The sequence below is a fragment of the Drosophila rhopaloa genome, unplaced genomic scaffold, assembly GCF_018152115.1.
Source record: "Drosophila rhopaloa isolate 14029-0021.01 unplaced genomic scaffold, ASM1815211v1 contig_167, whole genome shotgun sequence".
Taxonomy (NCBI): Eukaryota; Metazoa; Arthropoda; class Insecta; order Diptera; family Drosophilidae; genus Drosophila; species Drosophila rhopaloa.
Window position 1 is genome coordinate 7,945,931 of NW_025335047.1, and position 26,779 is coordinate 7,972,709.

At 38.2% G+C, this 26,779-nt stretch overlaps 5 protein-coding genes across 7 annotated transcripts in view; 3 read left to right on the top strand and 2 right to left on the bottom strand.

The window, feature by feature from the left end:
• The window catches only part of LOC108037847 (acetylcholine receptor subunit alpha-like 1), a 68,371-nt gene extending 58,754 nt beyond the window's left edge, over positions 1-9,617 (top strand). The window contains exon 10 of the mRNA XM_044458639.1: positions 1,448-9,617. Within this exon, the coding sequence (XP_044314574.1) occupies positions 1,448-1,654 (207 nt within the window). The 3' untranslated portion in view covers positions 1,655-9,617. The remainder of the gene's footprint in view (positions 1-1,447) is intronic.
• Positions 9,618-9,831: 214 nt separating this feature from the next.
• On the bottom strand, positions 9,832-11,003 carry LOC108037843. The gene is made up of 3 exons (XM_044458647.1): positions 10,810-11,003; positions 10,532-10,740; positions 9,832-10,246 (listed from the first exon to the last, which is right to left on the bottom strand). Exons 1-3 carry the CDS (start codon positions 10,996-10,998, stop codon positions 9,934-9,936), a joined length of 711 nt encoding a protein of 236 aa, XP_044314582.1. The 5' UTR covers positions 10,999-11,003; the 3' UTR covers positions 9,832-9,933.
• Positions 11,004-12,101: 1,098 nt separating this feature from the next.
• LOC108037846 (F-box only protein 11) lies at positions 12,102-13,929 on the bottom strand. Its single transcript, XM_017114506.1, has 3 exons — positions 13,692-13,929; positions 12,958-13,481; positions 12,102-12,385 (listed from the first exon to the last, which is right to left on the bottom strand). Exons 1-3 carry the CDS (start codon positions 13,884-13,886, stop codon positions 12,118-12,120), a joined length of 987 nt encoding a protein of 328 aa, XP_016969995.1. The 5' UTR covers positions 13,887-13,929; the 3' UTR covers positions 12,102-12,117.
• A 242-nt stretch (positions 13,930-14,171) lies between these two features.
• LOC108037844 lies at positions 14,172-18,999 on the top strand. 3 transcript variants are annotated; one of them, XM_044458643.1, is made up of 6 exons: positions 14,172-14,453; positions 14,856-15,067; positions 17,821-17,998; positions 18,090-18,301; positions 18,641-18,751; positions 18,822-18,999. In XM_044458643.1, exons 1-6 carry the CDS (start codon positions 14,172-14,174, stop codon positions 18,997-18,999), a joined length of 1,173 nt encoding a protein of 390 aa, XP_044314578.1. The 3 variants fall into 3 exon arrangements, with proteins under 3 accessions (XP_044314578.1, XP_016969992.2, XP_016969993.2); XM_017114503.2 differs by lacking the exons at positions 17,821-17,998; positions 18,090-18,301; XM_017114504.2 differs by lacking the exons at positions 14,856-15,067; positions 17,821-17,998.
• A 1,208-nt stretch (positions 19,000-20,207) lies between these two features.
• Positions 20,208-22,361, top strand: LOC108037845. The gene is given in 6 exon segments (XM_044458580.1): positions 20,208-20,623; positions 20,683-20,858; positions 21,151-21,267; positions 21,544-21,625; positions 21,767-22,047; positions 22,113-22,361. Coding segments are annotated over 6 exon segments (1,050 nt in total). The 5' UTR covers positions 20,208-20,350; the 3' UTR covers positions 22,234-22,361.
• The last annotated feature ends 4,418 nt before the right edge of the window (positions 22,362-26,779 follow it).

A 26,779-nucleotide genomic window follows, 5' to 3' on the forward strand; every position in this document is an offset into this window, starting at 1 on the left:
AAATCAATAAAAGTCCTTTTAATTTTTATTTATTTATTTTTTCGATCAAAACATTTCAATTTAACTTGCCTAATATGTCAAATTAAAAACCAATACAAAACAATTCGACCAGTCTAATTGTAAATGACAGTTTATTTGTATTCTTTTAGTTTTCCCAATAATATGCATACAATTTAAGAATTTAGGAGCAATTTTAGTGATTTAAAGCATGCAAATTGTTTTGAAGAAGGGGTTAATGGGTTTGCATTTTTTTCTATACATTTTAATTTAATCTACAGATTAAAAAGTAATATAAATATTTCCATTAAATACATAATAAGAACTTAAGCCAAGTTCTTTAACTGAGTTTTTAATTAAGAAAATGCATTACATTTTTTGAAATATTTAAATAAATAGATTAGTGACACGAATTACACAAATACCCTCCTTCTGTTATTTCTATATTAAATCACATGGAATTTTTCTCGCCCTCTGAAATTGGAAATCAAAAATCGCAATGACCATGCTGTAATTAATTTTCCATGCTGTGAAACAACCACACAACCCGCAATCGAAAATGGCTGAATTCGCCGTCTATGTCCAATCAGTGGCAATCATTGTCTGGCAGTCGCAGCTGGAACAGGCAGACCGGGCCCAAACAGACCTGGCCAGCATGTCTGGCACAGTGTTTATGTCTGCTCTTGATAACCCGTATTAGGGATCCGACATCCGGCTCGTAAAAACCACCCAAATCCCAGACCAAAAAACTAACCAGAGCCGGTGAAATCACGTTGCCTGCGTCCTCTCTAATCAAAAATCGTAAACGAGAATAGCGCTGGCGGATCCTGTTTCGGATCACGGTGGTGCTAGTGCTGGTCCTGGTTATGGACCTAGAGGTCCTGGTGGTGCCAAGTGAAGTGCAATCGGTCTGTCGCCACCGTTTGGAGTTGAGTGATTGAGTTGTTTGTGCGCAAATACGAAGAGTTTGCAACATGCGGTTGCTGCAGCAGCAGTTTGCCATTTGTCGGCGAATTGCTGGGTGTGTGCAATTGGTTGTGAGGGCTGTGTGTGGGTGGCATCCAGCTGAAATCGATGTTTACTCTCGAACATTTCAATTTAACTGGCGAAGCCAGAACCGCAAATCTGATTTAGATCTGCCAAAGCCATTTTATTAGTTTTCGAATGGCAAAATGATTAATGAAGGTCAGTTAAAAGCGAGAGAGGAAATATATATTAAAGGAACTAATATATTTTACAAATTTTCAAGTGTTTCCTAACATATCTTTAAATTCATTTAATTGAGATGAATACTAATAATATTATTTTTAAATAACTATATATTTGACCAGTTCGAAAATACAGATCCTCTAGTTAATAAAACTCTAATGTGTTATATAATTTTATTTATTTATTTAATATTACGGATATTAACCCCAACATATCTCGACTTTCTCTGCTTACCTTGCAGGTGGAGGAGGACTGGAAGTACGTTGCCATGGTATTGGATCGTATGTTTCTGTGGATCTTCGCGATCGCTTGCGTGGTCGGCACAGCGCTGATTATCCTGCAGGCGCCCAGCTTGTACGACCAGTCGCAGCCGATCGACATACTCTACTCGAAGATTGCCAAGAAGAAGTTCGAGCTGCTCAAGATGGGCAGCGATAACACCTTATAGCGACCACTTGGGTTCGCGGCCGGCTGGTGGAATCTGATCATCAGCTCGCTGCGGACCCTGTTCGCCGCTCGCGACGATGATCGTGGATAATATACGATGAGCCACACCATGAGTATTTCCTCGGCGCTGTACAACACTAACAGCAGCAACGCCAGTGACAGTGGCAGTGTCATCGGCAGTGTTGTGAAGGGTATTGTGAGTGGTGTTGGGAGCGCCAACGAAACGGATGCCACATGGAGCCCATCGTAAGAAACACGAGGCGAGTGAAGCGAACATTGCGAAATGAAATGAGATACAATCGAATGGAGGGCAAGTTTTTGGAGCAGTTGATCAAAATATGTATGTAATGTAATGCGAGGGGAATGTAGTGTTGATTAACCGTGACAGTGCTGGATAGCGACGCAAGCCACAAGATCGGAGCAAAGCGGAGCTTAGTTTGTAAGTTTTTTGATGTACTCGATGTATGATTGTGTGGGTCGAAGTTCAGGTGGTTTTACGGATCCCAATGATCCTCGGGCCAGTGTTGTAAAAAAAGTATGGAGTTTTGTAAGTTACATTGTATTTTTGAGCGCCAAAAAGTTCCTTGTTACATCTTTTAGTTTTAAAGTTCCACACAACACACAACAAAAACAAGAAAAACAAATGAAAATGTTTTAAAATTGCATTTTAAATTTAAATCTGACTGCATGTGTTCAATGCATGAGTGCGAATGCTTGTGTGTGAGACAGCGTGAATGTGTGCGTGCCAAAATATACATATGGAAAAGAAAATCAATTTTAATTGTTTATTTATTTGTGCATATTTTTCACATTATTTTTAGCAGAGCAAAAACAAACACAGAAAAATCGCGCCCACGCTAAATGGGTAAAATTAAAATGCATAAAATTCCAATCTATTTTTAGCATAAATAAGTAAAATTAATACGATAAACTATATTTAATTAGGTAATAAGTCGTAACTAGTCGTAGCTAAGCAAATCTAGTATTGAATAAAATTTAATATTACATAAAAAAAACACGAATTCCGAAAAATCGGTTCGTAGGAAGCGCGAAATTCTGAAATAAATTTAGTTGAATGTTGATACAAGCGAGTCGTCACATTTTTAAAGCCACACATTTTTACTAACCACACTGGCAACACACACGTAAATATATTATATCGTGCAAGCATACTATATATATATATAGAGTACGTATACGTATTTATAGGATTGCAGCTAGTCGAATCACATAACAACGGTAACACAAAACAATTTCAATTAAAAACACGCACACAAACAGACAAACGCGGAGGAAAACAAGTTACAATAACTAAAGCCAATTGCTATTTGGCCAGCACTTTGTATAGTTTGAAGCAATTTAAATCAATTATATTATTGCGTATAATAAGAATTCCGTTCATTCACCCAGCAACTCGTATTCACGGGACTTTGATTGTTATCCCCACCAACTCCAGATGTTTATTTTGCAGCTCCATTCTTCACTCTTTTAACCCGCTGTTTTTTAGTTCCCTGCACTCATTATGCATTCATCGGAGCATACGAAACGTTCAGAAACCTTTGGCAAGTTCAATTTAAAATAAAACTTTTTAATTACTTTCAACGGGCCACGCGAGTGCTGTTCTGAGTTCTGAGTTCTCTGTTCCGAGTGCTGGCTTCTGGGAACTGAGTTCTGTGGTCCGAGTCCTAGCTTCTGGTTTCTGGCCATTCCAATAGCCTCGGTGCCGCCCTGAAAACACCTTTAATTTAAATGCCAAAGCTAACGAAACTCGCCACAAGGTTGACTGCCACGCCCATTCGCCCTCCCATTTTTGCCTTTGCGTTTTTAATTGATTTTGCAAAAGTTTTTGCCGCTAGAGCCACAAGAACAGTAAACATTAAGCAAATGCAAAAGCAAAAGCCACCGACAGATTTTCACGGAGGTGGTGCGAAAAATGGGCCGGTGGTGGCAAAAGAGGGCGTGGCGGCACCGCAAGGCATGCAACAAATTAAGTGTGGAATGCAATTTACCATTCTATCTGCACAAGGGTATGTGTGAGCAGTTAATAAAGAGCTGAGAGTAAACAAATACAAACTTACATAGAAAAAATTAAAATCTTAAAAAGATCATTTACAATTTAAAGAAACATTCCCAAATTCGGTCTAAGGCTCTATTTAAAGTCATTTAAAATTCTAAATAAATTTCGAAGATGCTCCGTATACATTAAGCCATCTGTTAAGCATCTGTTAATAACAAGGCACCTTCATGTTACCGAATTTCTCTATGTGTATCCAGTGTATGGCAACAAGAACTTGGCAAGCATAAGTGAAATCTGTAGAAACTATTAGCAAAGAATGCCGCGACAAACGACAACGGCGACCCTGAGCACCCTGCCAGGGTTGTCAAGCGGCCTGGGTGTTGCTCATTGTTGCCAGCAGCCTGAATGTAGCTGATTCTGCCGTTGGAAAAGACATTGTGCGTGCGAACCGGCAAAAGTTTAATTAAAATTCCTAATCGAAAATATTCAACATTTGTGAGTGTGAATTAATTAAAATAGTTTTCCAAGCCAACGATTGTGGCACAGTTTAAGCACACGGAAAAAGCCGAAGAGAAAGTGCAGCAAAGAAAGAGGCAGAGGATATAGCAAATTTAATACATTTTATAAGTGTAGTGCCTAAAAATGTCTGTAAAAATTGCCAGGAAATTTAATTATATTAACTTGCTTTTTAATACCCACTTAATTATTTATTTTAATTGTTTTCCATTAATACACATAACAAGAAACACTGACACAATCACACCATAGCGATAAAAATGAGGAAAACTAAACAGGAAAATCTAAATAGCAAATGCCATTTTAGGTGTATTAAAATGTAAAGTGCATAAAAATCAACAGTTAACATTTTTTAAATAACTAGCTATTAAACTAAAATTAATATAAAGCCTATAAAATACACGTCGAAATATCATAAATCAAGTAATTAAATAAAAATGCGTGGACTAAAATTAGAATGAAACTAATGTCACATTTAAATTTAAACGATTAAATGAACAATGAAAACAGCAACCAAATTCACACAAATACCCGTACATACATTACACACACACGCAGCATCGAAATATAATTGTGCATCATATATTGAAAGTATTAAACTGAGCTTATAAAATTTAAACTAAAAAAATTACACACAAAAAGTTGCTTTAAAAATGGGAAAAAATGCGAAAACTATTTGACAACATTCTCGACTTCCGTTTTGAAAAGATAAAATAATAAAAAAAAGTCTGAAAACAAAAATAAAATATATATACAAAACAAAATACGAATAAATACATAGAATATGGAACACAACACATGACACCTTTTTAAATGCAAAAACGGAAAAACCACTGACACAAGGCAAATACACAAAAAACTGACAGCAACAAATTGTTCAGAAAGGACAAAATGCAAATTCAATAAAAAGCCCGAACACTACATATGATTTAAATGAGAAGGCAACCCGCAATAACCAAATGGAAAAAATATAATATTTTTTATATAAAAAGAATCCAGTTAGCTTTCAGTTCTTGGTTTTGTTGGGGTCTAAATAAACTTCAATCTAGATCAGCCATTTTTGGTGTGACCTGTAAATATTACAATATATTTATATTAAAATTTGCTTAGGCTTTAAATATGATTATTTAATAAGAATTTTTCAAATAATTTAAATGTGCTGATCAAATTTTGTTTTAATGCATTGTTAGATCAACTACTTTATAGTAAGCTCCTTAATTTAAAACTATTTTGTACAAAACTTCCAGCTTAACAAACATTTTGTTATAGTTTTAGACAATCAACTATTAATATATATAAAAAAGCAGCAAAGCGAAATGAAAACAAAGAACTAATGACAAGTAAATGGCGTAACTTTTCTGTGAATAAAAAAAACTAAATGAGTAAATCCCCTATAAACATTATGCATATGGAAACTTAATGTCACTTTGGGAAACAAAAAAAACATATAAAACTGTTTGCAAGAGATAAAAACTAGATGAAAATCATTTCAACAAAAAACCATTTTTGTAAATTGTTTCACTTGGGAAATCGACACGCTAAAGCAAAAACTAAATAAATAGAGAAATAAATGATAACTCGTTTTACCAAATAATGCAAAACACAAGGAAGAAAAATGAAGACACTCGAGAAGGAAAATCGAATTAACGTCAAATACATAGAGGTGTATATGCTCTCATTGGTTGTGTTTTTAGGTTATAAACAAATAGGTTTGGCTCTGTGTGGGTGTGTGGGCGTGTGAGTGTGCCGGGCACCCTTTGTCCTGCACACACACAAACACAAACACACGCACCGCCCGAACAAACAAACAGGCAAACAATCGTTCATTCAATCACTCAATCAGTCGGTCCGTCGATCCAACCCACGATCGCTCGGACTTATAGTTGTACAGTTCATTTTCACATTGATTCATACAAATTAACGAATAAATTAAATTAACTTAGCTATTGAAAAGCGGCAGAAATCACGTTGATCTGTATATTATGCTAGTAATGTCAAACATTTTGAATTGCCTTTTTGAATCGATTCTGTTCAAGTTTTTCTTAGGTTTCTAGCTAAATGTTTAGTGTGCTTGATATACAAAAAAAAGATTAAGAAACTAATTTAGGTAATCGAGAAGAAACCATGTAATTTAAATACTGCCACAAATAAGACAAAAGGAAATGCAAATAGAACATATAGAAAATATACACATATATGTATCATATATATGTGATACGAGTACGAGTATAATGATATACGAAATAGTTAAGTGCAAACAATTTTCGAAGAGTGTCCACGGAAATGGAAGGCCGATTCGATGCGGAGGAATAAAGGCCTCTTAAACTAGTCACGTAAGGATAGATCAAGCAGATCGGGGCTCGAAGTTAACATTGAAGCTAAGTACTAACTATTTAGGCCACATACGAATAACTATGTATATAGCTAAAGTAACCACCACAAGACAAACACACACACACAGCAATGCATCTACACAGTTGACGCAGTACATACCTGTATATATAAATAAATATTGTGAGGCAACCGCCGATCCATCATTGATCGATCATTCAGCAAGCGAAAAGAATTTATTTCCAGTACAATTCATTTCTCGATTACAGTTACAGCAGACAACGAACTTGTGTAGTCACAAAACTTAGATAAAGCACAGAAAAATCATTGAGGAATTTAGTAAAACCACTCAACGGTTGACGAGTGAATTGCCCTTATATGATGTTTTAGGATTGCTCTAAAATTGTGTAGTTGAAAATAAGTACAGGGGCGATTTTAAATCACTTTAAAAACGTGCCTAAAAGAATGCAATGACTTGTTTCAGTTTTGATTCTATTGACTCTATCGAACCTTTAGACACTTTTTTAAGAGATTTCGAATCGCTAGAGATTTTTCTCTACCACTCCTGTTAAAATCGCTTTGCTTTCCATTTCGATTGGGGCATTCATTCCAGGCTAAAACGTGTTTCATTTTAACAAAACGAAAACAATTTTAAGGCCACTCACATTTAGCACTAACAAATATCATAATTAGTTAAACGCGAAATAGTTATTAAACAAAATATATTAAAACGAACAAAGTGGAATAACTAAAGAAAAATAATTACGATGTAAACAGGAAATTGAGGTATTTGATAAATATGCGGCTTGACCCTGAGATTCAAAAAACATAAAATCGTATGTCTTCCAATCAAAGGTCGTCTTTTGTAGCAAACACAACAAGAATCAAAGTCTGCGTATTGCTAAAGAAAAACAAATAAACCAAACAAATTGGAAGCAACTGTGGAGCTGATTAATGCAAAGATTAAACAAATGTTTAAAGAACAAACGCCCACACAAATAGAAACTCACACCAACAAACAGACACACTCTGCACTGCAAACTCAATTAGCGAATAATCATTGCATTTCTTAAGGGCTAATAGGAAAACCATAGAGAACACCTTCATCGGTTGACACGTAGTATTCCTCACTCTCTCTCTCGCTTGAACTCTGACCCATTTTGGTTACCAGCAACTAATCAAGTACCTGACAATAGATGAACTACACTTCTTCAGAATTTCTAAGCACACCACATCAATCAAGTCCCATTAAAGCTCGTCTTGTACATAAAGTTGCCGAATGTTTAATTCGATTTGGCTAACAAATTTCCATGAAGTTGTCTAGAAGAGAGGCAAATCAACAAATACATAAATTAATTCATTAAAAACGGTTTCAATGACAGCTAGCAAATTTAGACACTGACACAAAAGAACACATTTCAGAGCAATTAGCATTTTCTTCATGATTTATAGCAGCCATTTATTGCTTTCTTACGTACAAATGGAAAACCAGACTACTTTTGTAAAATATTTCTTCAGAGTAAAGGCAAAAACAATTTTTAGGACCTTGCGTTTTTACTATTCTCAATTATTAAGGGTAGCACAGAAATCGCTGGTGACTTAAAAACATTTATTAAGGTGTCTTGTAGTATGCAATGATTAATTTGGATTGGATATTGAAAATTAAAACTCAAGCTTTTCCAGCGATTTCTGTGGCACTCCCGAAAATTCCATAAACAACAAATTTTCAGGAGGTTTTCGAATCGTTGACATCATAAATTCGCAGATTTGCAAGCAGCACAAAACACACACACACTCTCAGACTTACTCACACACTGATCCACGAAAATACTCAAATATTTAATGCTTGTATGTATGCGTTTCGTATGAATCCGTGTGAAAGGCATTGCATGTGTGTGTGTGCGAGATAAAGCAAAAATCAAATGTGTAAATTCATATGCTATAAATCACCCGAGTATGTAACAGTTATACTAACTATATATTTGAGAGTATATAGTACTTAGAGGTATACATTATGCATATACACCCATATGTATATTTTTTGTATTAACTGTTAGGTGCCGTTAGGATTAAGTGCTTCCGTTGCAAGTTTTGTGTATATTTTCTTTAAATTCGTTCGATCAAGATATGAAAACCAAAAGTAAATTTTAGCGTCAAGATTTTTAACTCAAAACAAATCAAAGAAAATGGCAAATCTTAAAGTCTTGCAACTCACTGGGGAAAACAACACCACGAATATTAAAGTTAAAGGTAAAACGCCCACGGGCTAAACTAACGACAATTTGCTCAAAAAAAAAAAAAGGAAACTAAAACCAAATGTATTAATAATAAATATACATACATATACGCAGTAAACTAAAGCCAGATATAATTACAAGTATGTCTAAACATTTAGTTAGGCGTCCCAAGCGCTCACTAAAAATTCTACACAAAAATCAATTTTGACTAAATTGAAAATTTAGTTAAATGGAATCGCATAACGTAAGTAAGCTAAGTTACGATAATCCATAAACAATTTATGTAAAATACTTGCAACTAAGAATAGGCTAAGCTAACTTTGACACTGCAAACCAATGCAAGATCAGCAACAAGCAACCTAAAGAGAAGGTACATGGAAAATTTGTGCATCAGTAATTCAAATAAATGTGACACAATACTTAAACTTAACCGGAAAAGCGTTGCATTTACATTTCACATAACAAATACATGCGTAAATATATATAAAATAACTATATATATTATAAATATATATTCGAAACTCTCTTGAACAACAAAACTGCAAACATATTACATAACAAACCGAAACTAAATAAATTACACTCACGCGCAGCCAGCAAGCAAACAATTGAACATTAAAAATTGATCAAAAATTAACAGATCATAACAAACTAAAAAAAAAAAAAAAAAAAATTAACAAAGTCGATAGAAGAAAAATGAATATGTTGACTAACACAACAATATAAAACAAGAAATGCATTAACAATTTAAATGTAAGACACTAAATAACGAACTTAAGCTAAACGCAAAACAAATTGAAATAATAGCAACAATTGCGAAAAATAACACTAAAATTGAAAACAATTAAAAAAACGACAACACATTAAAAGAAAACAATTACTATATAAATAAATGTTACGCGTTATTAAATAAAGAAGAATGAAAATAATTTGTTTTAAAAAAACTTATCCTGACTTTTATTTGGAAATATTTTTTTGAGGTAAGGGGCTAGAGATGGCAGGTTCTACCATAACTTATTTGCTTTTAATATTTCTGAAATATTTTCTAAAATTAAATAAACTTGAGCCTCTTTTCACCTGTGTATTTAATGCTCTACAACTAATTCATTTGTCCACCCCATAGAACGCGCTTAAAATCCAGCCTTTATAATTTATTTTTTAATCCAGTTTTTCGGGTGTTCACATATAGTTAAATGAACTAAACTTTGTGGTAGTGGCTGCCATATATTTTCCCAAAGCCAAAGCCAACAGTGAGAACTGGCAGTCCGGATAGATTTCATGGCACTCGCGGGAATTCCGCTTGGATCGCCGGTAGATCCGATCGTACTGGTGATGAGCCTGGGGCTCGTGGGCAGTCACTGGAGTGGAGGGCAGACTGAAGACAGTCCTGACCAACTCCTGCAACATATTACCGCGTTGCTGGGGCGGCAGCATGAACCTGGCACTCTCGCAAAGAGCTCGAGCCACGCACGAGCGACCATTAAATCCCATGCTGAAAAAATCACAAAGAGTGGCATTAATATTTATTGATGAATGGGCAAAAAATTAATGATTACCAAAAAGGTAATGAAAAAATGTGGATATTAACATTTCCCCAGTCTCTTTTTTGTGTTTAAACCAATTAGTAACAATCTAAAAGAAAATATTAAATAATATTTTTCAAGTATCCGAAAGAGCAATTTAACTCAAAGTAAAAACTTAGCATGACATTGAAGAATCCGCATTAAAAACTCCTTTATTAAGGCTAACTTATCTGTGACATTTAGATACCACTCACTTGTTAAATAAGGACTGCACCTCGTCGTAGAAGGCTCGTCGGGAGCGGCGCTTGATGGTGTCCTTGGCCAGGGTGGCGTTCAGTCCGTGGGCGTGCTGGATGACCCACTGATGGTTGGGCAGATCGTAGGCCACGCCCCAGTTGACCGCCCAGCTGAGATAGTCCACATCGGGGTTGCCAATCATGCCGATCGTCATGCATATAGCTCCCTGCAGGATGGGTCACCATTAGAGCCCTGTTACCAACTAGCCACTGAATAGGCCAAATCACACTCACACCGAAACCGAAGAGCCCTCCGGAAAAGCCAGATAACGCTTTTGCCGGCGCAAAACTTTCGTCACCGCCCGTGTGGCATTTGCATCTGGTGTCGGGGAAACCTCCTGGGATTGCACCTCCTGCACCTGTGACACGGCCAGGAGGCATAATGCCACAAAACTAAAGTGGCAAGTGGGGGAGAAGAGCCTCATGCTGTCGGTAGAACGTTCCGTTGGTAACTGAATAGTGGCCCGAAACCGAACCATCCGCTTTGGCGGCTTATTAGCTCAAGTGCTCTGTTGATTGCACTGATTAGCGGCTGCCTGTAAAGTCTGCTTTTAACAAGTACCCATTGTTGGTGGTCCCCTTCTCATCTGCCCCCCCCACATCCCTCTTGCCCATCGGTTGTCAACACGGCCAACTCTGATTGCTGTAGCATGTAAATTTCTGTCAACAGTGGGAAATACTCTTGTTTTGTTTCCACTTCCAGTCCAATTGTCAGCATTGTGGAGCGAAAAACAAACAGCACAAATTATGGAATTGCCAGTGCAGATCCCTGGAGAGGGAATTGCATGCACGATGGGATCCATCAATATGTCCATACCCTTTGCTGATTGAAAATGCATTTATGGCATTATTATAGCTTTGGTATTTAGTTTTGAGACGGTATCCGTAAATAATCATTTTTTTGGCCTCCCGTTCATGACAACAAATGAACCCACATGCGCTCTACATTTCATTGAAGCGCACCACAAAATGACCGAAAAAATTGTCAATAAAACTGCCGATGTACGAGTATTTACTTAATTTCCATTCAACTTTTTGGCATGTCGCACAATAAAATATATTTTTTTCTCTCATCAATTTATTCATGCATTTTTGTTTGTACTTATTGTTTGAACTGTGGCAATATTACAGAATTTGTAAAAGCTTAACGCATGAGTATCGATTTTTTTAACAGCATTACAAGCTCAATAAGCCCCTTGAAATTAAGCTAAATAATTTGAGCAGCCAGTTAAGGGAGTTTGTCAGTAGCAAGTATTTATTAAATTAATAACTTATCTATAAGGATCTGTGTGCTCCAAAATGTTTGTACCTGTCTTCGATTTTAATTATTGGAATTTACATACCGACCAATTAACTCCAAAATTGCTGAAATCGCTCGATTTCCATAGAATCCCCACAAGGAATGCGTTTATTACAATTAAATTGAACATACATCGCAATCCATTAACTTTATGTAGTGTGTCATAGCAGTTTGCTGGCGCCCTGCTGGTCGGCGCAGTTCGATAAATTCATTGACGTGTTTTCCTTATTTCGCTTTTATTTAATCAACGCGCGTTTTTCTCTTGGAATCGTTCGCTGATGAGCAGCAAAAAACTCTGCCGACAATGCGGTCCGTACAAACTGGCGCATTCGTGGAGCGAGTGGCCGGCGGTGAAGGCCTCCCGATACTTGGGCTTATGGGCTATCTCCGGATGCACGTAGCGCAGCATGATGCGGAAGATATCGTGGAAGAGCGTTAAGCCCGGCGGAGCCAGCAGATGACGCGCCTCGCACAGGGTCCGCATGATGCAGTAGCTGGGCTGGTAATTAAACCTGCGTGGGGGAAAGTGAACAGGTCAGGGTGCATATCTTTAACAAATTGTGTTACTTTACTCATTACATTATATCTAAGGAGTCAAAATTGAGTCACGGACATTATCGTCTCCACTTTCAGTAAACTTAACCAAAACTTTAAATAAATAAAACTTAAATCAAAAAAAAAATCATAACTAAGTTTATATAAAAAAAAAAAAAACTGAAGCTAATTTCGGAAGGTTTTTTCCCACCCAAATATACAAATTAAAATTTAAATGCAGATTTTTAGAGAATCAAACCACCATCAATTAGAGATATGCCACTTTGAAATCGGATTTATGTAAGAAAAGTTATGAGCTCAGATGGCAGGTTTTGGACCCTTTTCGACAACCTCATTTTTCGAAAATTTGGAAAGGGGCTCATAAATATGACAAAAAATCGATCCAAAAATAAAAATGTAAATTTAAATGCAGATCATTTTGAGGTATGCCTCTTTGAAATCGGATTTCTGTAAGAAAATTTTTTGGCTTAGAATTGTAGCTTTTGGATACTTTTCTGCAAAGCAAAACTTTTCAATTGTGCGTACTCACATGGTGGACATTATGGACACGATGTCGAAGAGCATGCCGTGCGGACTCTGCGCCTGGTTGATCACTGTGGTTCCCTGGCTCTCGAGCTCTCGTCTAAGCCTGCGGGACATGGCAGAGGGTCGGCAGTAGTAGGTCCCATACATATCCTTAACCAAGTGCGAGGCTGGACATCCCATTTGCATTTGCTGCGAATAGGACTTCCGACGACTCAAGGTGGGAATGCCTTGCGGGTAGGCAAAGTAAAAGGACTGGATGGGATCCGCGGGATTTAGAGGCACAATCACGGGCTGTGGTTGAAACCCAACTGGGGATCCAAGCGCTGATGGTGGTGGCGGTGGTGGAGGTGGTGGTGGTGGAGGTGGTGGTGGAGGAGGAGGTGGAGGTTTCACCTTTGGCTTGCCTACATGCCGTGGTATCCAATCTTCAATGGCTGCCGGTAACTCATAAAGGCTCGTGATCTCAGCCAGCCAAAGTAATCCTCTGGGTATGGTGTCCAGAACGGCCTTGGCGCAATTGGCTGTGAGCTGTGTCCAACCAAAAAACAGTTAACATGATTGAAATCAATTAAATTATACACTTTATTCTGAAGTCAACAAAGTTTTTGAACATTTTTGATAAGAATAAGAATCCGCTTCTAAGACTTTCATTTTACACAGAAAGCCGATAAGCCCAATAATTCCTTCCACATTATAATTCAAGGGAAAAGGGGAATACCCTTTAAGAGTTCAACTTACCGTCATTGCAGAACCCAGTTCAAAGGTTAGCCATCGCTTTTGGCGATGTAATAGGTGAATCTTATCGTGCATATAGGTTACTCCTCTACTGCCGGAGTTCGAATTGGACTTAAGGAGATCCGTTCCATTGCCTGCCAACGTTGAAGTCACCAAAAAGGCGAAGAAGACCAGTCTAAACCAAATTAAAATTTCCATAGCGAAGCCTGCGGCGACCGGCGTAGCACTAAAGAACCAGACAGTAAACTCCAGATTGAACGAGTGGTTAAGTTCCAATTCCATTCGCGTGCCTCTTCAATTTGGTCCGGAGCGTGTCTTGACCGCTTTGCAAGCAGCTATTTGGCCAAGACATTAGTTCATAAAGGGGTCACTTGGCCGGACTCTAATTCAATTAACAAGTTGCCATTTCGATAGAACGCTAAGACAAAAAGATGATCGAATTATGGAGAAATCAAGAGCCGAAAATTTGAATCAGTTAGAAAGATGTCTGAAACTTGGCTGACGTTACTGCTCACGGCATGGCTCTTGGGCGAATGCCAGGGCAACTCTCTGGATGAATTTGCTCCGCCGGCGACGAGTCACGAAGCTGGCAAAGTCAACAATGCCACCACGCTGACTCCGCCAGGACTCGCCGCCCAGGGAGAACAGGACTTCGACCGGGACTTCGACCAGGACCCACTGACACCGCATGCGGCCCCATCGTCGCAGCGGAAACTCTCGAGAGGCAAGCGCTTTGTGGCCTTTCCCCAGGGTTCATCAGCTTCGGTGAGTCAACGAACCCACGAACAATGGGGCAACAAGCCATTCGTTCTGCACAGTAGAAAATTAGTAAATAAAATTTATTATCTTTTCAATATCATATATTTATTTGGATTTTCTCACCGCCTAAATATCATCCAGATGAAACGCATTGCAACCTTTCTGCAAGAATTCAAATTTTATATGAACCTATTTCTAGTTTTTAAATCCTAAGACATTTAGAAGTACTATAATTTATATGTTTTATTTAAACTTGAACAACGCTCAATTTGAAACTATCAAAGTTAAAAAAGCAATAGCAGACGATTCAAAGAAAAACCAAATAAGTCCGTTTGATATCGACGGAAGTTCTTTAAAACAAATCAAACAACATTTCCTAAGAATCAATATTTTGTGGCCGTGTTTCAGGGCGCTGTCTGTCTGACCACGGGTGTCATCGGCAACCCCAACCTGCTGTACCTCAGTTTGGGCATCAATTGGGGTGTTGCCTACGACCTGCCCAATGTCACCTGGGTGGTGCAGAATGCCCACGGCTGGACCACAAAGAAGTCGGCCAAGGCGCAAATCAAGCGCAGACATCGACGTGAGCTCTACGGTCGCCTGGAGACAATGATAGACAGGTGAGTGGGTCGGGACTCATGGTTCACCGGCACTTGACCATCTGAAGTCAATTGGTGTGGGTGGAAATTCACACAAATGATACCATCTGGGATTTGGCTAAGCTGGAACTATTCCTATATGACAACATCTGACAAATAATATTTTAAAACGTTTGGTATCCTACGAATTGGGATTGAAGTGTGGGTTTGGATTTCGCTAAACAATGATCCAATTTAAATACTATATTAAAGTTGGTCTCATAATAGCAAGTCAAACTAAACAAACAAATGAAAACCTTTAATACTCGCTGCTATTTGTAAACACATCTTTATAAATTTTAAAGTGCTTGAGCTTTTGTAATTCATAACCTTTTTTGTTTTAAAGACCTATCAGTTGACACAGCTTCTTAAACTTACGTAAAAGAAAAAACTTTCACTGATTTATGGCTTGTTATCATTTCATTTTCGAATCGCACTGTACCAAGCACAGAAGTATGCTCCCACTCATATGTAGATACTTTAAATGGTTCAAGAGACTGGTTCCCCAACTCAACGGCCTTTTTCTGCTGCCAAATTCAGCCAAGCCACTTGGCTTATCACGCACAGTGCGACCAAGACGACTTCGCACCCGAAGTGGTCGTTGTCCCTACCATGCCCTACCCTGCCACGCCCACCGCTCCATGGCCGCCCTACTCGGGGATGCGTGCTCATGGCATAATAATAAAATGTTGGTATTTTATATTAGCATTTAAATTGGCTTTTTGTATGCTTCGGAAATAGTTTAATATCCGTAGAGGACGAGTGTGAGTCGAAGTCTGCGGTTCGGCAACTTTAACTTGGAGCCAATGCGAAAAATGCATAACAAATTAGGCCGTAATTGGGGGAGAGTTATGTGGTGGGCGCCGTTAAACTATCTGCAATCTGTAAAATGTCTTATCAACGAGCAGCACACACACACACACATCCCGATAGGGATACAGGATACGGGATACCGAGATACAGTGACGGGCGTTGTCATGGTAATCAAAGGACTTGGGCTCCCTTTCGAATTTCTGCCTCAATTCCAGAGCCCGGCTAAGCTTCAAGTGGTCGTCAAAAAGTTACCATATTTGTCCTTCGACCGGCTTTTCCTTTGGCATCTGCCTCGGATTTTCCCCTGGCTTTGACCTTAGCTTCACGTGTCGGGAATTCGGTGTGTGTTTTGTATGTGCGCCCGTCTTGTGTTTCATGATTGTTTTCCCTCGATTGGTTTCGCTTTTCGATTGTCTGTTTTGCTTAGCGTCCCACAATTGATGCCCGGCAATTTTGCCCCTGACTTTTGGCATTGGCTCTTCTGGTTTACGACCCACTCCTCTCCCTCTAATGGGTCAGCTAAGCGCCTTCCCAGGCCTCAATTGCCTCTATCCGATGTGTCGGGATATACATACACCATGCGGATTCGCATACGTATGTGCTAGTGGGAGTCCTTGTGTATGCGATATATGCCCTATGGGGTTAATGAAGTTGTTTGTTTGTTTGTCCGCCTGTCTCCCAGGCCACAGGATTCGAGTTGACAGGCGCCACTGTCATTGCGGCGGAGGGAGGACTAAAAAGTTATTCCGCCCCTAAATGAAACAATCCCTGGAAATAATACTATCGTCTGTGAAACTCCTTCAAATGGTTCATCATGGCACAGCAATCAATCTAATATAAGTTTAGGATTTTCCAAATATTGAAATATTTAATTATATTTTAGTTTTTAAGTTTGAATTTCCTCCAAAATGTAAACTTAAGAAAATATTCGAATATAGATCACACATTTTCATTCCAAAGAGCTTGCAGTTATTGAAGATCCTTTAAGATGAGATAAACTAGATCTTAAAAGAGCAAAAGTGTTTTTGTTTCTGAGAAAAAAAACTTTTTTTTGCCAACATTAAAAGTCCGGAAATCAGTCTTATACAAAATATGTTAAATTTTGGTTAATTTTCAAAATATAGCTTAACACAACAAATGAATTAATTTTCCTAGAGAAAATTTATTTAGTTAATTGTTTGATAATAAATTTTTTAATGGTATTAACATAAGTAAAACTTCTCTTTAGAAAGACGTTTGGAAACCCAGTTACTCGAGGAGTAAACTTATGTTGCAAGTTATTCACACTGTGCGGCGAAGTTGGCAAATATGGCAAGGCATTGCCGACCAAGCCCATCGATCTCTGTCATCGCATCTTTGACTTTGTGGAGGCAGTTCGACCTTTCGCATGGCATCGACAGGTGCAGGTGGAGGTGGAGGTGCAAGTGGAGAGGGAGATGGAGGTGCTGTTGCAAGTGTCGGCACAGGCAATTCAATTAAGTTGCAGCGCCTGTCTTGGCCGCCCCCTTGCACTCCCCATCCCCGGCCCATCGACCTTTTGGGTCGGTGCCATGTTTATTGTAAACGTGACTGCTGCAAGTGTCTGAAGAGCATTCTAAACGTTAACGGACAATTGACACATTTGCACTTTGGCAATTTTCCTTTGGCCCCCCACAACTGCCCATTTATTGCATTGTCTTGGCAGAAAAGAGAGCTTTCATCTGCAGTTTCCCCGTACTGTTTGCTGTGAGCAGTTGCAGTTTTCAGTCGCATCCGAGAGTGGCACGTGCCACGTTGCTTGCCGCCATGATTTACGCGACCTCCGTATTGTTTAATTATCGTTTAATTGTTGCAAAGTTTTTGATTTACGATTTAATTGCAACGACAAATGCAACGCCCTCTTTTACTGTCGCCGCTCCCTCGTTTTTTCCGGGTAATGTCAGCCATGATTTATGGTCGCCGCCAACATTGATGACTATGATGGAACGTGCAGACGACTCCACTCCATCCGAGTCCTCGGCTCTGGTTACATCCTCCCAGCTGTTGCACCACCGGCGGTGGCAGCGAGTGCTCAGTCGTCCGAAGCGTTATCTCAGTTTCCCGGAGGGCTCCTCGCTTTCCGTATGTTGTGGCTCATCCCGCCCAATCCCCCCTACTCCTCCACCTCCTCCTCCCTCTCCAGAGAGTCCTTTGTCAACGTGTCCTTGATCAGGTTGCCGTCTGCTTCACCGTGGGCATCATTGGCAATCCGTATTACGGCTACAACAGTTTCGGCCTGAATTGGGGAGTGGCCTACGACCTGCCCAACACCTCGTGGGTCCTTCAGAGTTTGCACGGATTTTCCACACATCCCGTGGCACCCGCTGTCCTGCGGAGAAGGTCCAGGAGCGCCATATACCAAAAGATTGAGACCATTGTGGATAAGTACGGAGGATTTATTAAATCATAGCTAGAGCCCTGCCTTAAATAGCAGTGTTTTTAAAAATTAATCAACTAAATTTATTACTAAAATATATTTAAAGCAGTGGGAAGACAAGGAAGTTTGCTGTCAGACCTATGAAATTTTATGGAAAATTCTTTTGCATGTTATGTTATGTCATTGGGGACTAACTATGAGTTTGAAATACTAAATACCAAATATTTTGAATCCGGAGTTACATTAGTTATTCCACTGTCTACTTTTAAATACATGTATTTGGATATAGTTTTTGTGGCACCTTTCTTTGTATAATTGACCTTAATCTTTCCTTATATTTCTTTAAGCATGGGATATAATGGACGTGACTGCATTTTGAGAACCCTCTGCGAGAGTCGTCAGTACTTTCAGCGCACCAAGATGAGCATGGTTGGCGAAATGCTTCGTACTATATTCAGGTGAGCAAAAATAACCATGGAAATTTAAAACCTATTTAATACTTAATATTTTCGATAACTTTATCTGCAGCCTGCCGAAGCAGAGAATTTTCACAAGGGAACTGCACGAGAACTCGGATATAGTCCACTACGACCAGGCGTATAGGAATGCCCACAGCGACGACTGCACCCAGTACAACTGCCACTTCTCATTGTTGGAACTGGCCTTTGGAAAGTACACGACCCCGCCGAAAAATTATTACGCATAATAAATTCTCGATACTTAAACACGTTTCGCATCAAATTTTTTTTAAATGTCAACTCTGTCCACCTCCATTTCCCGGGGAAAATGGGGCAAGGCAAAAGGGCACTTGTTGAGCTAGGTTAAAAATGACACTTCATATATCTTCTGCCCAGCTGCAAGGAATTGATGATGTCTGTGAGCCGACTCCAGCTGACTGATGTGCAAGTCCATCTCCTGACACCTCCTTGCCCATCATTATCATTCTGCCAATGGCAAACTGACTTCAATTTAAACGAAATAAATATATGTTGGCCAAACTTTATCTGACTTTTCTCATTGTCGGTGTTTCGAAAACTCAATTCAATCAAGACGGAAAATGACACAGCATTGTTTCTGAGTGAAAATTAAGTGGCAGGCCGAAATATTTATGACTATTTACCAATAACAGCATCCATTTGGGTTTTGGAAATATGTGCGCCATAAATTTTCAATTTGGCCATGGGCCATATTCCCGATATCTGAATTGAATTCGATAAAACAATAAACAGGCGAAAAACTATGCGATAATAGTTATAATTGGACACTTTATGGGGCTTAGGAATAGTTTGAGTAATGATAGTTTAATGATAGATATTAAAATTGTTGGCATTAGATTCAGGCACACAAATTATATTATTATTACTATGAAGTATTAAAATAAAACAATGGAAAATAGTATGAAGTATAATTTAATTAAAAGACTATGTTTCCATTTTAATATATTTTAATAACCCATAAAGACCTAAATAAATATTTATAATATATATTGATTTAAAACCTTTATATTACCATAAATTCCTGCTAAACTTTAGCTCCCTCACCGCAAACCCCATTTCCAGGTGCTCACACCTCATCCGAATGCTCCGCTGGCCTCATTTATAATGGTAAACGGGGAAATTGTGGATGTCAACAAGAGTTCTGTGCCAGAAGCAGCTCGGTGAAAGATGGAGAGAAAAGTGTTAACAAGTAAATGTCATGTCCAGAACTAGAATTCCAGAGCAGGACGGAATGGACGAGTGGCAATGGCCAAGACACGAAATGTCACCGAATCACACAGAGCAATAAATAAATAAGCAACGCCAGCAGTAACAACAAAGCATCAAGAAAAAATTCTTTGTTTGTTTTGTTTGCTCCTCTTTTTGGCTCTCGTATTTATGTGAGCCAGATTAAATATATCCGAGCTTATATCAGTAGCCAAGGGGAACTGGAACTGGACACAAGCGGGCCCCGAACAATATGAGTGGAAATTAAACCGGAAAAAAATTCATAACTGAAGTGGTTTCGGGAAAATCCATCTCAGCTATAAGTATTAATTAGTGGTCTTTAGAACATTCAACATGATGACTCACCTGACGGCAAAGGCGCTGCTGATGCTGCAGTTGGTGCAGGTGGTGCCCATCCTGTCATCCAATCCTCCGTTGACTCAACCCATTGACAATATGGAGGTACTCAGCACTCTGCCCAAACATATTGACACTCCCAGCCTCAGCTCCAGTCCCATGACCAACTATAGTCCCAGTTCCGACTACGAATCCAGCACCAACAATGCCACAAGGATTCTGCGGCGGGGCAAGCGTTACCTCCAATTCAGCAAGGGATCACGTATGTCGGTGCGTATGGTATCCAGTTTTAATTGGCTCCCAATCACCGGCCCTTCGATTCCCCGCAGTGGCGTACCAACGGCAAGAACAATCTGTGGAAAATCAACGCGCTGTACGCCTACGGCTATGGCTTCCGCGCCAATTACCCATTCCCCTCCATCGAGGAGCAGAAGAAGGATAATGCGGTATTCTTTCGCCTCTTCAAGCGGGACCTCTTCTCCAAGCTGGAGACCGCTCTGGATGGGTAAGTTCCTTTTCAAGTTCAGTAATATTTCGGTGCTTAAATTTGATTACGTAATTCTTATATTTCTCTAAATTGTAGTCTTGCTATTAAAACATTTTTATAAGCTTATATTCAAATCAATACTTTCTATATTCAAATTCGATAGATATTAAAATGATCAATATTTTTCAGTAAAAACACACCATTATCAAAATATATATTCTGTTGAAAAACAACATGTTTTTAGATCCAAATCTAGGCATTTATTCTATAAAAAACAAATTTTCTTATTAACAATATTTTTTACGAACAGACACGGCTTCGATGGCCGCGCTTGCATGCTGAAATCGTTCTGCACGGTTTTAAACGATGTGGATAAGCCCAAACAAAAGAGCGGAATGCTCTTTAAAGTGCTGAAATTGATATTCAGGTAAGTCGATCACATACTCCATTTTCCAGTTTAAGTAGAACAAAGTTTGTCATTAATTAGCACTGTTCTGATAGGTCTAAGAACAAAAGCAAACCAGTTTTAATTCACCAAAAGAACTTTCTTGCCTCGTTGTGTATGACAGCTCTATAGATTTCTGTTCTGCTCTGTTAGTTGAGTTCTTACATCGGTTACAATGGTCACGGTTCAGTTGGGCCTACTTCTCACTTTCCTCGCTTTGGTGTCGGGCCAAGATCAAAATTCTACAATTGTTCACAGTCGAGCGAAGCGATATCTGGATATTATAGAGACCACTCGCATATTTGTGGGTAACTTATTAAGCCTTAACTGAAAAATTATAGCTTAATCCCAAAATTGATATTAACCGGTAAAGAAGTTTTGAAATAGACTTCAACAAAACCGTTTACTAAAATTTGGGTTAGCTTTTTTTTGGCAGTTAAGACTTTTTTAGAAATGGAAAGACCTTAGAAGTTACTTATAGCTAAGCTTTTATTCCACTTTTAAGTTCCGCGTTAATGCCAAGAACAATGTGATCAAATCGCCAGTTGTGTGGGCCCATGGTTATGGCTTCCGAGCCAATACCCCGGTGTTGGTCAAGAGGGAGAACAGACCCTTTCGCAGGGACACCTACGAATTGCTCCACGAGCTGATCGATCGAAGTGGCTTGGATGGACGGGCTTGTGTTCTGAAGGCCTATTGCACCGCCCTGGCTGGCGATCATGGCCAGGGCTTTCTGTTTAAGCTATTAAAATACGTATTTACGTAAGTGTTTGTTAAAAACAAATATAATATTAATTATCCCGCGCATATACATTGTTTAATTGCAGTCTGGATGAGCACGACAAGCGACATATGCCGCATCTCCGGGAAGAGAACTGCGAACAAATCATGCACAGCCATTGTCCCTTGAGCTTCGACAGCATATCTCCATATACGGACGATGTTTAATAATGTGTATATCATGTGCTACTGTTTGTTGTTCTAAGCCATGTAAAATAAACAAAATCGAGATTGAATTGGACATCAAAATATAAATATAAACACAGGCCTGACGGTCTGATTGCCTAAAATAATAATGCCGATTGTAATGAAAGTGATTGAAGCTTTCACAGTTCGCACTTTATGAAATTGTTAATTCGGCATGTTTTTAATACAAATTAAAAACTTAATTTCTGCAAAGGCGATTGGGGTTTCATCTTCGTTGTCTTTTTTAGTACCCTTGTAATAACGCGTCATATTTGTTTACCGTAATGAGAAAATCTTTTTCATTTCTTAAAAACTTTATTAAATTCTAAAACTTTAATGTGTAAAAAATGGTTTAAAATACTTTAGTTTAGGCATTCATTTATATGATATCGTGTTTCAAATATAATAGTTCTTAACATTGAAAAACAAAAAACTATTTCTTTTAGATTATAACTTCTTATTACTTTAACAAAATCACTTGTTGGGTGTCAAATCGTCGGAGCCTTCTTGATGTTACTGATTTATTTTCCGAAAAGCTTCCAGTAAGTGTTTGTGGCTGCTGATGATATTTATTCGCTGTTGTTGCCATTTGTAATTTATAATTAACTTGTGTGCCATTTGCAGGTTTCGGACGAGTGTTTCTTTTTTTTTTTTTCCAGCAACCGCTGATTGTGCGTGTGGCAATCAGCAACATGCATTTAATTGGCATTTTTATTAAACAGCTGAAAATGAGCAGCCGGGAAAAAAGCACCAGAAAAGATTACAGGCAGTGCGCAATAATGGCGAGTATTCTGTGACCATTGTTGACCTCGTTGCATGACAAAAGTTTTCCAGCTGTTTAATGTCACCAGCACGAAAATGCCGAGTGGTGTTAAAATGTTTGCGGCAGCCTTTGATGCACTTGTCACGCCCCCCGAGGAAAACCTGTCGCCCACCGCGGCGGCATTAAAAATTAACTTTAATTAAGTTGAAAAACATAAATTACATGCACGCGTACAAGGGCATTAAATTGCAGTTGTGTGAGCTCTCAAGTCTCTAGTTCGCCACAAGGATACAAGAAACATGCGAACAGGTCAGGGAATAATGTGGATGTGCGGAATTGGAGCTGGAGAAGTGGTCTGAATTGGACATTAACCGCAAAACTTTAAGCGTTTATTGGGCAACAACTTTGTGCCGCTTGTATCAAAAAAAAATGGAAAGAAAAGGTAGAAGAATGCACACACTGCAACGAGTTCGTGTCTCAGCCTTAATTAAGTATTAATTATCTTGGCATGCGTTAAATTGCTACAAAAAGAGGTCAACTCCCTTCCAAGCCCCACATCCACTGACCTTACTTTATTCATCTTTTTTCTGTTACCTTCAACTGTTTCCTATTAAACTTGAAAGGGAGTATGGTAAGGGTTACAGGCAATTCTGAGAAACAAACAAATTAAAATAATTATTTCACTATTTGGTTAAGTTAATTTAGATTTTAATAAATGTATAATACAACCCAGAAACAAAGTAATTTAGAGATAAGCACTTAAGAACTAAAATTATATATTGAAATCATCTCAATATAATGATTTATTATTTTCCAATAGTAAAAGAAAAGCCTATTATTCATAAAAACTTATTATAAAATGTAATCAAAGATTGTTAAAAGGGTTTAAATTGGTATATATAGTAAGAAATATATTTACAGAATTTATATACAATACTGAGTACATTCAAGCCCTAACACTTGACTGCAGAACACTCTTTTCACTTGTTACTTTTGCTGACAACACATACGTAAATGTCATTTTGTTGTTGCTGGTGGTTTCAGTTTAATTTTCTCATTTGGTGATGTTTGCATTTTTCTCTTTTTCGTCCTTATTTTTTCGAGTTCGGGTGAAGCGTGTTTTCGCAATTACAATTAATTTAAAAATACCCTGGAAATGTGCACAATTCTCATGGCAAGTCACAATTAATGTGGTAGAAGAGAAAATAAAACAAGAAAGGAAAGCTAACTTCGGGCGGAGCCGAAGTTGATATACCCTTGCAGAATACTCTGTAAATTATATTCTCCAAAATTATTCATATAATGCATTCTTAATACTCATAAAAAATCCCAACTTCCTAACTTTACAAACACGAAAGTTATGGCATTTCCGATCAATCAGTTATATGGCAGCTATAGGATATAGTCGGCCGATCCTTATGAAATTTGGTAGGTCGGATTGATTGGCCAAATATAAAACCCATAGAAAATCTCAACTTCCTAACTTTACAAACACGAAAGTTATGGCATTTCCGATCAATCAGTTATATGGCAGCTATAGGATATAGTCGGCCGATCCTTATGAAATTTGGTGAGTCGGATTGATTGGCCAAATATAAAACCCATAGAAAATCTCAACTTCCTAACTTTACAAACACGAAAGTTATGGCATTTCCGATCAATCAGTTATATGGCAGCTATAGGATATAGTCGGCCGATCCCGGCCGTTCCGACTTATATACTGTGCAAAGGAAAGAAGGGTGTGTGCAAAGTTTCAATTCGATAGCTTTAAAACTGAGAGACTAGTTTGCGTAGAAACAGACAGACGGACAGACGGACAGACAGACGGACAGACGGACAGACGGACAGACGGACATGGCTATATCAACTCAGGAGGTGATCCTGATCAAGAATATATATACTTTATAGGGTCGGAGACGTCTCCTTCACTGCGTTGCACACTTTTGACCAAAATTATAATACCCTCTGCAAGGGTATAAAAATAGTATGCTCGTCTGGCTTTTACTAATTGAACTCTTAAGCCTGTTATATAAAGGGTTTATTAAGATGCTGATAAATTTTATAATAAAATAAGGTAAACACGAACATATATCTACTAATCTACAAATAGATTTTATTGGCTGCACAGGTTTAAGACAGAGACTTATTTTATTTAAATATTTTAACTTCAATGGTGACAATCAAGCCAATAAATAAAATTGAAGGATTCAATTTAAAGCTTGTATTTTACAATTTAAGTTGTTCTTCTCAATCTGCCAATTATTTATACATTTGCATATAATTGTTGGCCTTTAACAAGTTGCCAAATGAATAAATGTCAATAAATTGGTCAAAATATAAAAGCATTTTCGAGTTTTCCAAAATATGCAATAGTAAAAAGTCAGTTACTTATGGCAAATTAATATTTAAGCTGCCAGCTCAATGTCAGCATGAAAGCCATTTTAATTACTTAGGAAAAAGGGCAATTTACAGCTCACTCGCTAAAATTAACTTGACAGGTGCGGTAAGTTATTTGGCCTCCATTCAATTCGAGTGATGGTATGTATGTAATTGGCCCGCAAACAATATAGACGAGATTAGCGCACACCTCGGGTAATTTATTGGCAGTCAAGGACCTACGAAATGCGCATCCTTCTCATTATGCATGCGAAAAGGCCAGGATCAGGTGCAAAGCCCCATCCGGGTTGCATTTCCATTCATCTGTATTCCACATTCATTCATTCATTAATCGGACTGAGGTGGAGTGACTGGCATGCAAATTGATTTGATGCGTTGTCAATTAAAATGTGCAATTAATTTCATTTGGTTTGCCTCACATTATCGAATATGTAATTGGATGGGGCGATTGGCCGCACACACTCGCAATGGTTGGATAATAGTGGATGGGGAGATCGGAGATTGGGGATTGTGGATAGGCGATAGGAGATAGGAAATAGGAGATATAGAATATGGCCCCTGACAGCGCCTGCTAATGAGCTCAGTTAGCCAATTCAGTTTGTGGCCAGGATCGCTTGTGTGTGCGTGTGCCCATCTCCATCGGTGTGTGTCTAAATTAAACCGTCTATGATATGGCAGAGAGCATGGCGTATACGCAATTAGTTAGTCAAACGCTGATTGCCGCACTTTAGACAATGATGAGCACGGCAATAGTGTCGCTATTGCCACATAAACGTTTTGAGCTAACTTAAATTTTTATCATTGAGAAAGGCAAAAAAAAATTAATTATATTTTATTTTAATTTTTAATTTTGAATAAGAGGTTAAATAAAATTCATTCTGATTGAAAGGTATAAATTAACTTAAATATCTGTCAAGTCACATTTTTTTGTGGCACATTTTCTTGAAATCCTAAAAATATATAATTTTCAACATTATTTCGACTTTTTACTTTCATTAAAGAAGAATCTTAGAATCTTAAAATTAGTGATTAGTGATTACACAACATAATGAAATGGTAATTCGTTGAAAGTTTTACCTTATATTTATTTGTTTAGATAAAAAAATAAATGCGAACATCGAATGGTTTATTTTATTTTGCCAATCCAAGATATATTCGTATGACTGGCATTGTGAAACCAATATGCCTAGACTTCAATTTAAAATCCTAAGATTCTCGTCATCAGCGATTCGCACTCGTTGCCGTCTCCCCAAATTAGTTCAAGGATTAGTGCAATAAAACTAACGTGCCATGGATTTGCGCAGCCCTTTTGTTGACTTAAGGGAACTGGGACGAAGATCCTGTGTAAAAAGGGATGGGGAGGGGATG

Coding starts and splice junctions, on each gene's coding strand:
- LOC108037843 (XM_044458647.1), bottom strand. CDS start 10,998: ATGAGGCTCTTCTCCCCCACTTGCCACTTTAGTTTTGTGGCATTATGC. Junction 10,741..10,809: donor CGGAGGGCTCTTCGGTTTCG/GTGTGAGTGTGA, acceptor CCCATCCTGCAG/GGAGCTATATGCATGACGAT. Junction 10,247..10,531: donor GTGCAGTCCTTATTTAACAA/GTGAGTGGTATC, acceptor TGATTTTTTCAG/CATGGGATTTAATGGTCGCT.
- LOC108037846 (XM_017114506.1), bottom strand. CDS start 13,886: ATGGAAATTTTAATTTGGTTTAGACTGGTCTTCTTCGCCTTTTTGGTG. Junction 13,482..13,691: donor AACTGGGTTCTGCAATGACG/GTAAGTTGAACT, acceptor GGTTGGACACAG/CTCACAGCCAATTGCGCCAA. Junction 12,386..12,957: donor GTGTCCATAATGTCCACCAT/GTGAGTACGCAC, acceptor TCCCCCACGCAG/GTTTAATTACCAGCCCAGCT.
- LOC108037844 (XM_044458643.1), top strand. CDS start 14,172: ATGTCTGAAACTTGGCTGACGTTACTGCTCACGGCATGGCTCTTGGGC. Junction 18,302..18,640: donor ATTGAGACCATTGTGGATAA/GTACGGAGGATT, acceptor TATTTCTTTAAG/CATGGGATATAATGGACGTG. Junction 18,752..18,821: donor ATGCTTCGTACTATATTCAG/GTGAGCAAAAAT, acceptor CTTTATCTGCAG/CCTGCCGAAGCAGAGAATTT.